The 18653-nt window shown below is 39.5% G+C and overlaps 1 protein-coding gene across 2 annotated transcripts in view; it reads right to left on the minus strand.

Moving 5' to 3' along the window:
* LOC144594483 (SEC14-like protein 1) overlaps nt 1-18653 on the minus strand; it is a 46144-nt gene that overhangs the window by 16528 nt on the left and 10963 nt on the right. For both annotated transcript variants that reach the window (XM_078401037.1, XM_078401038.1), the window contains exons 3-8: nt 11888-12037; nt 8536-8667; nt 6509-6637; nt 4894-5137; nt 4441-4550; nt 2364-2553 (exon numbers count right to left, since the gene is read on the minus strand). In XM_078401037.1, the coding sequence (XP_078257163.1) occupies nt 2364-2553; nt 4441-4550; nt 4894-5137; nt 6509-6637; nt 8536-8667; nt 11888-12037 (955 nt within the window). The remainder of the gene's footprint in view (nt 1-2363; nt 2554-4440; nt 4551-4893; nt 5138-6508; nt 6638-8535; nt 8668-11887; nt 12038-18653) is intronic.

Consider the following 18653-nt stretch of genomic DNA (forward strand, 5'->3'; position numbering starts at 1 on the left):
CAGTATTTAAAATTCTTTGATTTTCAAACTTAAGGAAATTCAGGTGCTCTCCATCAATATGAAAAATTGAGATGAAAACATGCAAATTAGAAAATCAAGTCATTGTAATATTTATTCCACACACCATCTAATTAGTATATTTACCACTGAGTTTTGTCAACATTATTACTGTCTGTAATTACGATCAATTGTTGCTTCCATAAATCTAGCCAGAGCACATCAGTTTAATGAACCAAAGATTCACGCAATAACAAAAACTATTAACTTGTCTCCCTATTTAACTGCATTGGAAGCAGTTCAGGGAAGATTCACAAGGTTGATTCTGGGATGAAGGGTAGAAATAAGGAACTCCAACTGCTGGTTTACCAAAAGAAAGACAAAGTGCTGGAATAACTCAGCGGGTCAGCAAGCATCCCTGGAGAACATGAATAGGTGACCTATCAGGTCAGGACCCTTCTTCAGATTGGAGAAGGGTCCTTGCCTAAAACAGAACCTATCTATGTTCTCCAGGAATGCTGTTTGACCCACTGAGTTACTCCAGCAGTTTGTATCTTTTCTGGGATGAAGGGATTGTCTTATGAGGAACAATTGAGCCAGTTGAGGCTTCACTCATTGGGGTTTTGAAGAGCATCAAGTGATCTTAATGAACCACAAAATGCCTAAATGCTAAGTCAATGCTTCCTTTTGCCAGAAAGTCTAGTACCATGGAGCAACATAGAATAGAATAGAATAGCCTTTATTGACAAAATTACATTACCCACAGTCAACAATGAGAGGCAATAAAAAAGAAAGCAATAAAACACACAATCACCAAAACCAACATAAAACAAAAAACATCCATCACAGTGAGTCTCCTCCAGTCACCTTCTCACTGTGATGGAAGGCCAGAATGTCTTTCTCTTTCCTGCCGTCTTCTCCCGCGGTCAGGCTGTTGAACTTGCCACGTCGAGGCAGTCAGGGCTCCCGACATTGAAGCGGTGGAAAATCCCGTGGCCTATTCCAGGCCGCGCTGGACGCTGAAAAGTCCACAGTGGGCCGATCCAAGCCTCGCGATTCGGGGCGGATGAAGGCGCTACCGCTGCCGGAGCTCCCGAAGTCGGCCCCTACGAGCTTCAGACGTCCACAGGGCCCGCGGCCGAAGCCTCCGAAGGCGAGTCACAGCCACACTCGCAGCGCCACCCCAGCCTCCGAAGACAGCCAGCTCCGCAGGTGGTGAGTGCAGTTTGCGGGCTCTGCGAACCAGAGCCCCAGGTGGTCCCAGCTGGAGGTCGCCAGCTCCAGGTGTTTGGTCGATGGTAGGGCGCAGCGTGAACGGAGACATGACCCAGAAAAAAGGTCGCGTCTCCGTTCGGAAGAGACAATTTTTATAGTTCCCCTCCCCCCCAACACATAGTACGCAACCACAAAAAGACAACATCACATCCAACACTTACAATTAAGACAAAAACAAAAAACAAAACAAAAAAGACATCCAGAATAAGGAGGAATGAGCAGTGATTTCATCTCAGACATTAATAATAAATCTAATTAATTCTCTTGCCCAAAGAGCTGCAGAGGCCAAGTCACTGAATGTATTCCAGGTAAAGACAGTTTTTTTAGAATACAGTGGAGTGATGTATTATGTAGAACGGGCAGAAAAGTAGTGTAAAAGATGATCATGTCGGCTTTGAAGTTATGGGGCAAGAGACAAGAGACAATAGACAATAGGCAATAGGTGCAGAAGTAGGCCATTTGGCTCTTCGAGCCAGCACCGCCATTCAATGTGATCATGGCTGATCATTCTCAATCAGTACCCCGTTCCTGCCTTCTCCCCATACCCCCTGACTCCGCTATCCTTAAGAGCTCTATCCAGCTCTCTCTTGAATGCATTCAGAGAATTGGCCTCCACTGCCTTCTGAGGCAGAGAATTCCACAGATTCACAACTCTCTGACTGAAAAAGTATTTCCTCATCTCAGTTATAAATGGCCTACCCCTTATTCTTAAACTGTGGCCCCTTGTTCTGGACTCCCCCAACATTGGAAACATGTTTCCTGCCTCTGACGTGTCCAACCCCTTAATAATCTTATACGTTTCGATAAGATCCCCTCTCATCCTTCTAATTTTACATTAATAAGAACATTCTATGTTGTGCCACTGATCTTGGAGGCAGATGTTATTATCCTGCCCATAGCTCATTGTAGTCATTTTGCAAATTTATGACTTCTGTCAGAAACCCGCAAACATTTGCATGGTCACGTGCAAGGCCATAATTAGTTTGTGACTACTGGGTGGTTAATAGAATCTAGCACTTTTTAAGCAAAAAACATTTACACATTGGTGCTATGATAATTGAGTATAAAATGAAAGTTAACTATTTTATTACCTCTGTCATGATGATGCCAGCCTCCTGTGTAATAATCAGGCAACACCTGAGGCGGTGTCCAAGTCTCCAAGAGGTAGTCGACTTTGTGTTGTTTGCGCCATGTCAAGGACTGGCACAGAAGCTCTCTTGCTTTATCAATATTGAAATCACGTGCTCTTAAGAACCGCAGAATGTGTTCATCCTTTGGAATCTGTGAAAATCATAACACAACAGCAGTTATGAGAAAGAAAAAGTTCAATTTCCCTTTAACTGAATTTTTTTTTTTTAAACAGTTCACTTGATCAGTTTTTCATCCAAATTTTACAGCTTCTGATCCAAATCATGCAGTTGCATAAAATGCTGGAGTAATTCAGCAGCTTAGGCAGCATCTCTGGAGAAGCCATCATTTGCCAGGCTTTGTCCCATCCCCACCTCACTTCCAGTTTTCTCCCCACCTCCTACAATCAGTCTGAAGAAGGGTCCCGACCCGAAATGTGATTGAAATAGACATTTTGGGTTGGGACCCCTCTTCAGACAGATTGTAGGAGGTAAGATATGGAGTAGGATAGACTGATAGGTAGATATAGGTGTAGGGGGTTTTAGATTTGTAGATGGTTGGAAAAAGGGCAGACTGAAGAAAGATCCCGACCCGAAACATTGCCTAGCCATATTCTCCAGAGATGCTGCCTGACCCAGAGTTATTCCAGCAATTTCTGCCTCACTTTGCAAGCCAGCATCTTCCATACATCATAGGGTTGCAGTCCCGGTTACTGCCTCAGAACCACAGTAGGAATATTGATTTAATAATAAAAAAAGATCCACAAAAATACTTTAAAGAAGTTTAAACTTTTGCACATGAAAACTGGGGAACACTTCAATGATTGTGCCACTGAGCAGATTAAAAAGCAAGTTATCGAATACATTAGCTGGTGAGTCATAGAATCACAGAAACCATTTTTAACTAACCGCCCCCAAGTCAAGGTAAAAGGTGGACTAGCTCTCCGATATGCTGGGGGGGTGGGGGGGGGGGGGATGCTGTGGGGCAGAGATGGAGGGAGCATGGCTGTAAAAAAAAAGATTTTTGAAACTGATGCTTTTGTATCTACCAAGGCAAATAGGGTTTGCGAGGATGTTACTGGAAGGTTTGAGCTATAAAGAGAGGGTGGGTCTTCTTTCCCTGGAGCGAAGGATTTAATATAGGTATATAAAAACATGAAGGGTACAAATAAGATGAACAGCCAGTCTTTTCGGGGTACTGAAAAACTAGAGGTCATAGATTTAAGGTGAGAGGGAAAAGATTAAAAGGAGATCTGAGGGGCAAGTGTTTCCACGTAGGATCCACATAGACAAAGCTGGCAAAGGATGTGGTAGAGATGGGTACAATTGTGACATTTAAAAGACCCGTAGACAGGTAAGTGTATAGGGAAGGTTTGGAGGGATATGGCCAGGCGCAAGCATGTAGTACTAGCTTAGTTAAGCAACTTAGTCATCATGAATGAGTTGGGTCATGCTTCATAGCTCTATGATTATGAGATTCATTTATAATTTCATGATGAGTATTTGAAAAATAAGTGTTTCAGTAAATTAGACAAAATTAATCAAGTTTAATGCATGGACATTTTCCAAACAAATGATAACTATGGATTTCCTGTTCAAAATTTAAATTACCAATTTAGAGATGAACTATAATTTCCTATTAAAGTTTCATTTAACCACTATTCAAAAAAAATGTTGTGTGCTTTTATTACATTTCATTACAACACCATTATAAAGTAATGTCAACAAAATTAGTTTATATCAAAACACACCATTTTGTAAGGGAGAAAGCTCTCCAAAATTAACTCATCAGGCTTGTCCCAGCTAGCAAACAGAATAAGCCTGCACACTTATTGTCCCATATTTAACAATGACCCTGAATGATAAATTATCACTGAGAATATTTTGTTTTGAGATCAATAATATAACACAAAAAAGTCAGGAACATCAACGTAAAGAACTGGCAGTGAGGCAATTGTTTGCCGTCAGGAATCAGACTAGAAGTGACAGATGGTGAAATACTGGGTCGATAAACTAGGTCATTCTGCTTTTAAATCCTTACCTTGCCCTTGTGTGCTTCCTGAAGCCATGTTCGAAGCCTAATGAAACAGCTTTCTTGCAATGGTGTCAAATCACCCAAATAACGCTCAATATAATCGGCGTCTAATTTATCTAAAACAAAATTAAAGCTTAATGTTACACATAAATTGAGGGAGCGCACTCTTTTCAGCCTGGAAATGCAGTACTTGTTACCTACATCTAAATATAACATTTTATTAGAAGAGAACGATTGATGTTTCAGCATGTTTGAACCAAACAAGCTTTGAAAGCATTACATATTCCAATGATATTCTCATTGTTTTTTTAAAATACTTATGAGGAATACATTACTGTTTCTCATTCAAGCCTGAACAAAATAAATGAGCATGATGTATTTTTAAGAATATATTTAAATACATATGTGAAAGAAACATGCAATTGAACAGCTAAGGGAATTAAAATCTTAGATGTTTACCATCCGGTGTTCCAGAGAGAGAATCAGGTGAATTATTTGAAGCAGCAATTAAGTCCTTATTGACGTGTTCGTCCTTTCTAACTGCATCACCTCGATTGGGAATGGCCACAGCTGGAGAGGATGTTAGTTTCTGGACAGGAACTGCTTTTTCAACATTAATTTTCAATGTTGGTGTCCAGCGTGGTGCAAAGGTAATGCCTTCTTCCTCCAGCTGTTTTAGGTAATATTCAATTATTTCTTTCCCCTAGAAAATGTACATATGCAGCATGTTAATTTACAAATTCAAAATGAGTAAACAGTTATCCACTGATCAATTTCAATTTATTGAGGAATTTAATGCAGAAGGATAGTCCAATAATCCAATTATGATGCACATTTAATTGGAGATTATATATAGACTATAATCTCGGAGTACTCCATGCTCTTTAGCACCTGATTATATATTTAAATATCATATATTTGTATGCAAGATAGAATTATTATAAAAGTATGACAAATCTTGGACGACATGCAGTTCCCAAAGTGTTAGGAACTTAAGTAGAGAAACACCATGGAACAAGGCATTCGACGCATCTAGTCCATGCTGACCACTCTTTAGCCATTCACACAGGTTATATGTCATCCCAGTATCTCATTGCACCCGCGCATGCGCACACACAGGTAGGATGGAGCCAGTGTCTCCGGCACTGCAAGGCAGCAGCTCTACCAGATGCATCACTGTGCTGTCCTCACTTTTCTTCTATTTTATTCCAGGCAAATCAATGAACTGATTTACTGTCCGAGAGATAAACACTCCGCAGTAACAGCCATAAACAATGAACAAAAAACAAGTTAGTCACTTGTTGATTGTTGTGGAAATAAAAATCACTGGAACAGAAGGCAACCATCTTCTGGTGCACTGGGATTACAGCGGCAACAGGCAGCTCTTTGCACCACTTAATTGCAAATCACAACTGCAATACAAGAAGCTAGAGGTGGGTCAAACCAAACATTTCAAACTATAAAAGAATGTTATGGAGCAAACAACACAGCAGTTGACAGCAAATTACTCCTACATAAAACACCGATGATCTAAAAGCAGAGAAAGGATTGACATGGGTAACTATAATTCAGCTTTGTATTTGCAGCTCTCCTAGACTTGAGATACATCATGGAAACGGGCCCTCTGGCCCACCAAGTCCACACCGACCAGCGGTGACCCATACACTAGCATTATCCTACGCAAGTTTACTGAAGCTAATTAACCTACAAATCGATATGTCATTGTGGGAATGTGGGAGGAAACCGGAACACCCGGAGAAAACCCAATCGGTCACTAGGAGAATGTATAAACTCCGTATAGACAGGACGTAGTCAGGAAGGCTGCAACTCTATCACCGTGCTGCCCCTAAACAAACTTAATTTCACGATAATTGGAAAATAATACCCAAGTAGATAGGCATGCATGTATTCTACAATTATGTTAAGAGTTTAAGACCCACCACATTACTAAATAGTCATGATAAATTGGCTTGATAGTTCCAGCTATTATCTTCATCACTAGGCTATACCTGCATTCGTACAGATAGGATAAAGATAGACAGACATAGAACTAAATGCCCTTTTATTAACATACCTTTTTTATACTGCTGGCATATTGTTTCATTGCTATCTTTTCAACAGTACTTTCAAACCCAAAAAAAGACTTGATATCAAGACTCGCTGACTGCTCAAAGCAAGTCCAATCTTCATTTTCTTGATGAACCTAGTAGCACACAAGATAGGACATTCCTGGTTCACAATTGATTTTCAACAGTTCCAGATAATGACCATTCTACTTAATGCAATTTTCCTTTTTTTAAAATATTGCCCACTGAAGAAATACATAACTTTACTGAACATTTTAAAATATGGTTTAAACTTTACACAATGCAATATATCATTCACAAAGAAATCAGGCTGCTAAAATGCAAATATTTTGCATTAGCAATGGTGCAAAGTATATTATCACAAAAGAAGGGCTAAAAATACACGGCTGAGTTTATTTCTATTAGCTCACTGCACTCCATTTGATTATTATAAGATGCAATCAAGCACGAGGATTCAGTTGAGGTTCCACAGATCCAGCAACTGGTCACTTAACTGAAATGGGGCTAACCTCGGTTTAGGTTTATTGTCACATATACCAAGGTACAGTGAAAAGCTTTGTTTTTAATACCATCTAAACAGATCAGATATACAATACATAGATACAATCAAGTCAAACTCAAGATACCGAGCCTATAGCTCTCAGGATTGTAACACAATCATTCCATAGACAAAGTCCAATGCTTTCAATGGATTAGAGGTGACTTGGACAATACCCTAGCTTATGGAAGGACCGTACAGATGCCTGACAACAAGCTGTTTTGGAGTCTGGTGGTGCTTGCTTTAAAGCTTCTGTACTTCCTGTGTAATGGGAACAGGGAGCAGGATGAATGACTGGGTGGGACAAATCCTTGATCATGTTGAATATAGAATCTAATTGGAAATATGAATAAATAGACGTTTTAAAAAAAGACCAGATTCACACACACCAGAGAAATTAAACTTCAATTACTGCTGTGGATTATTTGCAAGCCACGCTTTATCAAGTACGACCAAGTTCTGGGATGTGATATGATTAGGTTGTTACTGATAAGTGCTTTCAAGAGGCAGCAAATGACTCGAAACTCTGTCATGGCATTGAGCATCAAACCTAGGCCTCTTTAATCGGCGTTAAAAAAAACGACGCTAATTTTCCTCACTCTTAATCAAAAATAGTTGAATAAAAGAAATTAATGGAAAAGCAACCCAAAAGCAGCAAATGTTAATATTTTAAATTCAGCCTCCAAAATGTGCAGTTGATTAATATTAAGAATGGATAAACAATATTTCTTCACAATAACATAATTATATTACCATTGTTTCATCATTATAATTTCAAATGAAAACATTAAACACTCATTAGCTAGACCTATCAGCAGCCAAATGGTTGAATGAATTATTAATTTTCCTAATTTTTATTTGATTTACCTTCTCACATTACCACAACACATGATTTTTAAAAAGTATTCATTTCCTATTGTTCTAATTCAATACATTTTGCATCTTAGCACATTTACTTTCCGGTAAAGCTTTGAAAGAAATCCAACACTCAACAATTTAATTAACTAAATTCAAAATGTGAAATTTGCTTTGCAAATGTTAAAATTTGTGAGCTTCTTTGTTCTCCTATTCTAATTCAATACATTCCGTGTCTTAGTGCAGTTGGTATCTGGCGTTTTCTAAAGGTCTATAGAATGGATAATACCTGTGCAGAATCAAGCTGCTGAATGAATGTCACAAAATGCAAATGTACACTGCATCCTATGCCAAGAGTGGAAGAACTAGGGCACAACTATATTTATCACGGAGTGTGGAATAAAATATATTTTGGATTTAAAACATGATGGAAACCAAAATATAATGTTTGGATAAATTATAATGTCAGAACACCTTTGTGTCTAATCAACCATCCCCCTGCCCAAAACACCCCCACACCATATTTCTGCCTATAATCCAGCCACTGAGATACATTTGCTGAGACTGCAATTTTCTTTCACTTGAAATTGATTTAAAGTATTTTGCAAACTGATAACATACGGTGTAAGAGCAGAATTCATTGATGACAACTCGGTTAGCAAAGGTTTCATTGTGGGCTTCAATTTTCAATGTCCTTTCCCGCCAGTTCAAGGAGTTCTTCTGAATAAAGTAGATGTAATCAACACCTGCAATCTGAGGAGGTTTAAAGAACAATTACAGAAAAATCAGGGAAACCTCTAACACTGTGCAATAATAAAGGTCCTTAATTTTTCAAACTGCAATAATATAGCATTCTTGTATCATATATTTAAGTCACCAAGAATTGCAAACTAAGAATTAAACAAAATAATCTCCAGTGAGAGAACAGACATGGAAAGATGTTCATAACACCATTGGAGGGACGTAAATTCTAACTTGTTAATGCAAAAACCTGAACAAACATTTTTCAAGAATCAACACAACTTTGATACAGTTTTTATGCAGTGTTGCTCCATTTTAACAAATCTGCAGATGGAAGAATGTAATTTCACAGCTCAAAAAACAGAAACAAAACAAGGGAACACACTAATCATTGCAGTATAAATATAAAGCACTAGTTGGATGTTAAGTGTAGGAAGGAACTCCAGATGCTGGTTTACATCGAAATAGACATAAAATGCTGGAGTCACTCAGCGGGACAGGCAGCATCTCTGGATAGAACTAATGGGTGACATTTCAGGTCGAGACCCTTCTTCGGACCCAGTCTGAAGAAGCGTCATGACCTGAAATGTCACCCATTCCTTCTAACCAGAGATGCTGTCTGGCCCGCTAGGTTATTCCTGGTTTTTGTGTCTATCCTAGTTGGATGTCAAGTTCCTTCACCAGAGTTAAAAAGATAAATTAATATAGTTACATTTTTTGATCAGATCTACATCTGCACTGGAATATTATTTAAAAAACAGTCAACACAGTGGCATAAAGTGATTTTAGGAAAATAATAGGTTTACGGAATATTTTAACACTGAAAAACAAAACACTGCATCTGGCTGAAATGAAACATATTGCCCTTTTTTTTTTCTTATTTACTAATTTCTATCTACCTTTGGGTCATCATTTTTTCCTGAATGGGATTCATATCCTACCATTCAAGTCATTACAAGTGCACTGAATAGTTGTTGCACCACGCAGATCTTTGTGGAAGACTCTCGTCCCGACTGGCACCTGTCCAGTGATCCTAATAGCCAAGTCAACTACATTTCTAGCCAGATCAATAAAAGGCTTTCACTTTAGCAAACATATTTTCAAAATCCATATAATTAATGGCCATTGACAATCTACTCTCCACTACATTACCATTAATAAATGAAAACATTCAGGAAATCTTTAAATTCAGGTATGTAGGTTAATTGACTGGGTAAATGTTTAAAAAAAATTGTCCCTAGTGTGTGTGGGATAGTGTTAATGTGCGGGGATCGCTGGGCGGTGTGGACTTGGTAGGCCGAAAAGGCCTGTTTCCGCCCTGTATCTGAAATATGAAGGAAAAAAAGAGGAAAAAATGGAAAAAAATTATATTACTCTTCCCCTTGGTGAAAGAGTCTAGTAATTTTCCAACAGGAAATGTTTGGCAACTGGGCTTAATTCCACAGTTCCTTTTTGTTATTCAAATAGGAAAGTGTGTATGTATAGGATATATGTATGTATATATATCAAATAAGATTGTGTGTGTGTGTGTGTGTGTGTGTATGTATGTATGTATGTGTATGTATATTTATATATATATACTAGCAAAGAGGGCCCGTTGGGCCCGTCCCCACACCCCCCCATTCTCTCCTCCCCCATCCCCACTCTTACTCTCCCCACACTCTCCCCTTTGGCCCGTCCTCTTAGGGTTTCCATTGTAACCGGGAGGGGGGGAGGGAGTGAAGGGGGGAGGGAGGGAGAGGGAGGTGTGGGGGAGGGAGGTGTGGAGGGGGGAGGGATCGAGGGGGAGGGAGTGGTGGAGGGAGGGAGGTGTGGAGGATGGAGGGAGGGGAGGGTGATGAGAGATGGGGGGTAGGTGTGGAGGGGGGAGGGAGGGGGGGGGGAGAGAGGGGGGGGGGAGGTGGGGAGGGGAGGAGGGAGGGATGGGGGAGAGGGGAGGGATATGGACCTCCCCTTTTCCCAGTACCCCTCTTTCCCCCACCACCAAGTCCCCTCCGCACGACGAAAGTGTGTATGTATAGGATATATGTATGTATATATATCAAATAAGATATGTGTGTGTGTGTGTATGTGTATGTATGTATGTGTATGTATGTATATATATATATATATATATGACACAATCTGTCAATAATCCGGGACCTGACTCATGATGGCCCTGTTTCCCACACTCCCTACAATCTCACAGGAGCCATGCTCCCTATAAACTCACTGGGACACCGTTGCCACTTCCCTTTTAAACTCATCTTGCTTCTCACGCTTCCTTTAAACTCACATGGTTTACTGGAATTTTTTTTTAGTGTAAAATGAACAAAAATCTGAATGAGAAGCAGGTTGAGGTATTAATAGGTGCAACATCCAACAGTCCTGAAAATTTGCTAGTTCAACACTATGAAAGTCCCATGGGCGATGGATTATCTGACTTTTACTCTAGTTGAGTAAAAAGGTACATGAGCAAAGAAACTGCAGTACTATTTGTTACCAGCAGATGGTAATGCTACCATAAATTAGAATGGGCTTATTTTATAATTTGCCTGCCAAAAGCTAGTATGAATTGATACGTAGAGAGAAAAAACGAGCAGCATACAAAATCTGTTCAAACTAAGAGGCGTTGAATACAAATTTATTCGGTAGAGTAGCAGTTAAGGCAACCTTTCTCATATGTCCTTACAGCACAGTAACAGGCCCTTTGGCCCACAATGTCAGTGTCGAACATGATGCCAAGTTAAACTAATCTCTTCTAGTTGCACATGATCCATATCCCTCCATTCCCTGCATATCCACGTGCCTGTCTAAAAGCTTCTTAAATGCCACTATCACATCTGCCTCTACCTGCAGTGCATTCCCGGCACCCATCACTCTGTGTTAAAAAAACCTGCCCAGCATATCTTTAAACTTAAACCTCTCACCTTAAATCTATGCCCTCAAGTCTTTGACATTTCCAAGTTGGAGAAAAATTGTGTCTCTACCCTATCTCTGCTTCTTACATTCTTCTATCAGGTTTCCCCTCTGTCACCAATGCCTCAGAGAAAGCAATCCAACTTGTCCAATCTCTCCTGACAGTCAAAACCCTCTAATCTCGGCAGCATTCTGGTAAACATATACTGCACCCTCTCCAAAGACTCCCCATCCTTCCTGTAATGGGACAATCAGAACGGCACACAATATTTTAATCTTTTTTCAATTATAATTTAGGTACACGAACACACTCACATGACTGTTTTATTCTTACCTTTTTTAGTAGTCTCGGTGCATCCACATCCAATTTGCAACGCCTTTCCAAAATATGAACATCCTCGTCCTCACTCTTGTACTCACTGGTAATGTCACTTCCAACAAACATCGGAATTAGAGGGCATGTTGGGAATCGTCTTTCATAAGCCTAAAAGAAAAGTAATTATAGCAAATTATACTTTTGACTGAGCAAAAACTTTCAAATATTTGTACTGCTTAAGTTCCCTCCAAAGCCATAGTACATGGTACATATTTGAGCAAACCAGTTGCATCTTTCTTGATTGCCTTTGGGCAGGACACTGGTGTCAGTCAAGTACTTCAAATAAAGTACACGGTTACATATTAAGGGACCCTTTCTAAATTAAAAGAATGGCAGGTGAGATCAATCTTGCGTGTATGGCTTGCAACATGAGGGAATTCTAACAAGCTCCTTAAAGTTTGGAATATTATGAGGGGTCTTGTTTGCCACATTGAAGCAGCAGGCCCTCCTCAAAAAGTACAGCCGGCTCTGTCCCTTCTTGTAGTGCCTCAGCGTTCCTGGACCAGTCCAGTCTACTGTCCAGGTAAACTCCAAGGTACTTGTACTCCTTGATAAACTGCACATCCACACCATTGATGGGTGTGGGGGCAGGGGTGTTCCTCCCCTCCTAAAGTCCACTACTCACTCCTTAAGGAACTTATTGAACGTTTCCAGCAGTTTCGATTTTGAATCTTTTGGAGAGACTTGCTCATTCTGTTTGCAATGGTTTGAAATATTTGGCAACAGAATATTACACAAAATAGTTGTACAACTATCTGATGAGCTTCACTGAAGGGCTACTGTTGGTGTAGTCTACAGGGATTTAATTAAGGCATTTGACAAGATCTCACATGGAAGACCAGCCCAAAAGCCCACGGGTTGCAAGATAATTTGGCTTGGTAATAGGAAACAGTGGGTGGAGGTGAAGAGTTGCTTTTGTGCTTGGAAGCATGTGAGCAGAGTGCATCACAGAAATCTGCAATGGCAGTATTTTTGTTTGTTGTGTACATTAATGATTTCGGTGATTGGAGGAGATATTATACTTTCACAGATGGCACAACGGTCCTTGGTGTTATTGATAGCGAGAAGAGTAGTTTTAGGCTGATAATGGTCAGTTAGTGAAACCAATGGTAAACTGAATTAATTAATTCAAATAAATGTGAGGTGATGCACTTTGGGAGGACTAACATTGAACTAGCACACACACAATGAATGGTAGGACCTAAAAGAGTATTAAAAGAGTATTGAGGAACAGAGGGACGTCCAAAGATCCCTGACGGTTGACATAATTGTTACATAAGGTGGTGAAGGCAGCTTATGGAATACTTTGGAAGGTAAACACAAAATGCTGGAGGAACTCAGCGGGGCAGGCAGCATCTCTGGAGAGAAGGAATGGGTGACGTTTCGGGTCGAGACCCTTCTTCAGACCCGAAACGTCACCCATTCCTTCTCTCCAAAGTTGCTGCCTGCCCCGCTGAGTTACTCCAGCATTTTGTGTCTACCTTTGATTTAAACCAGCATCTGCAGTTCTTTCTTACACATATGGTATACTTTGCTTCATCAGCCACTGATAGAAGAGCAGGGGGATGATTGTGCAACTTTGTAGAGCATTAATCAGGCCGTGGTTGGAGTAATGTGTACCGTTCTTGTCACCATGGTATCGGATGGGCACAATTGCTTGGGACAGACTATGCAGCCAATTCACCAGGTTGTACCCTTGAATAGAGATTTATGGACACGAAGAAAGATTGGATTGGCTGGGATTATTCTCGTAGAAGTAGAGGTGGCTAAGGGGTGACCAGAGTGAAGGTGTACAATGTTATGGGTAGGAAGACAGGAAGAAATACTCCTCATAAGCAGAGATGTCCAAAACTAGACGCCATATGTTCGATGCAAGGGAAAAAGGTTTAATGGGGATTTGAGATAAAGTTTTTTTTACCAAAGCACCAAAGCAATCTGGAATACATTGCCCGAGCAGTGGTGGAAGCAATATATTCCAGACTGCATTCATGCTTCAATAATTAATTGACTTCTCTTTTAACTATGTAACTTGCACCATTACCCTTTCACACAGTACATTTCTGATCGTTAATGCCGTGGGCATAATACTCCATCTGCCTTATAATAGTTTAAAATAACACACTTGCATTCTGTCCTTTGTTCTTTGTTAATAATGCCAAAGATCCTATTTCCTTCATAAAAAACTCATCTTATTCTGCTGCATTCAAGGATGTGTACATATAAATAATTGTAACTGCGTTGCCTTTAAAATTTTAAATTACTTTAAACTATTGTCTTTTGGAAGTGTGTGGGGCTCAATACATTGCCTACACTGAAAAATTGGAGTCTATTTATCCCATCACTTTTACAGCATCGAGTTCAACAACTTTTATGTCTCATGATTTTCTCTTTAATCCTTGCAGTATAATAAATTTAAATTTTTTCTGACAAATAAGATCAATATCTCCATTCTACTGATCTGGTCTATTGAAAACGATCCATCTGGTTTCTCTGAACTCTACTCATAACCACAATCCCAGCTTCATTCAATTATCAAATTTATTTTTTGCTCTCTCCTGTCTTGGTATGAATGCCCAAACCTGGATACTAATTGCACTAGTCTAAATGCAACTTTAACAAATGTACCAAAGATTGACACAAAATGCTGGAGTATCTCAGTGGGTCAGGCAACGTCTCTGGGGAAAATGGATAGGTGATGTTTCAGGGGACCCTTCTGGTATAAACCCGCATCTGCAGTTCATTTTTATGACATCTGTTCCACCGCAAAATCTCCTCCCACTTTGAAGAAGTCCAAGTCTAAAGAAGGGCCCTGACCCAAAACTTCACCTTTCCACTTTCTGCAGAGATGCTGAGATCTCTATTGGTTAAATAACAGTCAAACCAGTGTAATGGAGGTCAGTCCAACAAAGCGAAATAATGAGGTAAAATTGGATTAAAAGAATCAGTCGGAAAATGTATACTGATTACAGCCAAATTTACAATCCTTGGGAAAGTGGCCATTTCCTGTGAAAAGTCAGGTAGTAATTGCCCTTTATTGGAAAAATGAATTTACCAATAAATATCATGCTAATATATTACAGATGTAAAGTTTCTGTAGAGCTTGACGTGACTACATGGACAGTCAATCATGTGTGAAAAACGACGATTATTTCCAACAGTCTGTAGTTCTTGGACTACATGTACAATGTCAGGCCTATCATGAGTATATTCTGCTATTTATATAAAGGTTATTGAACAGAAATACTTTTTACAACACAAAGAAAAAATTGGTTTGTTTTGTTTTCTCTATTTTGCTTTTTCCTTACACAAAATGTACGACTAAGTTATGAAGAAAGAGTTTCATTTAAAAATGCACATACCCAATTTCATTGAAGACATACTTGCTCCAGTGGTCTTCAACAGCAAATCACAACAGTCCATGTCCCCCCCCCCACTACCTAATGAAATAAGAAAGCGGAAACTTTTCGCCAAATTCGGAAGGGTTGGGAGGTCTTTATAGGGCCGACGTCTGCAGGATTGAGCCCCCCACCGCCCGTTTGAAGTACAAATGACAAGCCTCGACCAGTGAATAACAGAGACCTCTCTCTCAAAATGCCCGGCAGACTTTGACTGAAATCAACTGCCAATGGAGTTTCAGGTTTTTATAAAATGTTTCTAATATTTACAGATGTTTAAAAACTGAATTGAATACAAAACAGAATTAATTGAAAATGAATTAATTTCACAAATTATTTACTGAAATTGAGAATTCCCGATTTAAGTACAGCTTTTTCTCCAGTGCCAGATTCTTGAACCAAACAGCTATTTTACACCCACTCAGAGCTGCTGCCACATATGCTTAACTCTAACTCAATTATTCCATCACTGAACTTTTAACTTATTTTTGCACTACTTCAGATTTATTTATCACTAATTATATCAGTAGTATTCATGATTACTAAGTATAACGTTTAGCTTCATGCGAGCAAAGCATCTCATTGCACCCTCGTGTGTATGACAATAAACTGAATTTGAACATTCAGCTAAAGGTTTAAGTGGCTATGTTCCAATGCAATGCTGGGGTTGCTCCCACCTCTGGACACCAGGGATTGGTTGATACTTTATTATCACATGTGACATGTCACAGTGAAATTCTTTGCTTTGCATACCATACACAAAGTAAGCAAAGAGTTGCAGCCCCCCCCCCCCCCCCCCCCCCACACTGCGTCCCTCTTTATTCCCTCGGTGACCTGTTATCCATGATCTATCGATGGCATTTACAAATATATCCACAGATCCCAAATACATGCATAAATCCAAAATGACTTCAGTTTGAATGGTTAAATGCCAGACATTTGATTTAGAATTGCCAGCCACAGCAGGACAATTTAGCCCAAAATAGTATGTTCAAAATTGCATCCTACATTTCCATAAACAGTTTGTTCAGGGATTATCCCTTGCATTTGATCATATCAATGTACAATAGGTGTATATTGTTTTAATGGCTAAAGAGATGTCATTTACTTTGTTACAGGGCGGCACGGTGGCGCAGCGGTACAGTTGCTGCTTTACAGCGAATGCAGCGCCGGAGACTCAGGTTTGATCCTGACTACGGGTGCTGCACTGTAAGGAGTTTGTACGTTCTCCCCGTGACCTGCGTGGGTTTTCTCCGAGATCTTCGGTTTCCTCCCACATCCAAAGACGTACAGGTATGTAGGTTAATTGGCTGGGTAAATGTAAAAATTGTCCCTAGTGGGTGTAGGATAGTGTTAATGTGCGGGGATCGCTGGGCGGCACGGACTTGGAGGGCCGAAAAGGCCTGTTTCCGGCTGTGTATATATATGATGATGATGATTACAGACTGAAAACTCTGCCAGAAGGAACATAACTTTGATGTCAATAGTAACTTGATAAAAGCATTCAAGGCGGAAATAGGTCACAAGAAAAAAAGGTTACAAAATCAGTATTATACAAGATTTCAGAAAAATACATTTGTGTCAACAAGAAAGTCAGAAAGAAAACCTTTCTCTAGTTCACATAGTCCGGCAGTTAAGCATCGGACACGCATCAATTGTAAACAAAGACATCGTTGTGAAACTGATACCATAACCTTGGAGTAAAACTACAGAAGGTTTGTTTATAAAAATATTTGAAACATTTCCTGAAACACATCCCATTGAAAATGGCACATAGCAAATTGACTAATTTTATAACAGGAACCGATCTGTAGCGTGTAAACCCGCCTGGTAAGTAAAACCATAATTGAGTAATGGGCAGGCTTAAGATATATTGAGATAATCTATGAATAGGAGAAATGGAGTGGAATTAAAGCTCCGAAGATCAATGAGACAGAGAAGAAAGGGTACTTAACAGATGTTAAAAATAATTATACAAATCAGAACCAAGGTGTTATAAGAAAGTTCAGAGAAGAGGTTAGAAATTGACAGTAAACAAAATATGGGAAAAGACCAACAATAAACATGGAAAATGGTTCTTGATTCTCCTACCTTTGGTAAAAGACTCCGTGCATTCGGCCTATCAATTCTCATTCATGATTTTATACAGTTCTATGAGATCACCCCTTAGCCCCCTGAACTCCAACGAATAAAGTGCTACTTGCCCAATCTCTCTATAGCTCAGGCCCTCGAGTCTTGGCAACGTTCGTGTAAATCATTTCTGTATTATTTCCAGCTTAATGACATCCTTCTATGTGACCAAAACTTAGCACAGTACTCTAAAATCAACCTCATCATTGTCTTGCACAACTGTAACATAATGTGATGAAAGGTTGTTTTATAGAATAGGAGTAAAGTACATATTAGTGTTGGCATTTGTATCTTCCTTAAGTGCAGTGGGCACAATTCCCAAATGTGCAACACAAGATTTGGAAGCAAAATGAAATGCAAGGTTAATAAAATGACAGAAAATAGGTAGAAATTTAAGTGAGAAAAATACAAGCTGTTACCGATGACAGGGAAGAGCGAGGAGAACCAATGGAAACTGGAGGATACAATTGTACAAGATAACTGGATAAATACCTCAAAGGAATCCAGGAATGTTTGTGTATAAATTATTTAAAGTGGCAGACAAGTGAAGATGGCAGTTATAAGCAAACAGGACCCTGGATTTTGCAAGGAAAGGCAAGAGCAAGGAATTCATTATAAAACCATGGTTAGGCCGCAATTTGAATACAGTGCCCAGTTCTGTATGCCAGTCTTTAAGAAAGATATAACGGCCTTAAGAGAGTGCAGAAGAAATGCACTTGAACAAATGATTCCAAAGATTTGTAATTTAAGTCACAAAAATAGGCTGGAGAAGACAAGGGTGCTCTCCCTGGAATTCTGACAGATGAAAAGAATCTTGAGAGGAGGTATTTAAAATCATAAAGGATCTTTTCAGAGTAGAAGAAAACTGATCCCATCAGACAAAGGTATTGTAAAGGCAATTGGCAGAAGAATCAAAATAACACAAGGGAAAAGATTCCCTTTCAACTTATTCCCACCACTCACCTCCCCATAGGACAGCAATTGGTTACAATCTGAAATTCTTTACCAAAATAGTAGTGGGTGGGGGGGGAGATTTGATCTTTTCTTCAAAAGAAAACTGGCAAACTATTTTTTTTTAAAAACATTTCAGGGCTTCAGGGTGAAGGGGGAGTAGTGGAACTAGCTAGATTGATTCAGCATAGAATAGGTCAGACTAAAAGGGCTGAAAGGCCACACCTTCTAAATATAACCTATGATTC

The sequence above is a fragment of the Rhinoraja longicauda genome, chromosome 6, assembly GCF_053455715.1.
Source record: "Rhinoraja longicauda isolate Sanriku21f chromosome 6, sRhiLon1.1, whole genome shotgun sequence".
NCBI classification, from domain to species: Eukaryota; Metazoa; Chordata; class Chondrichthyes; order Rajiformes; family Arhynchobatidae; genus Rhinoraja; species Rhinoraja longicauda.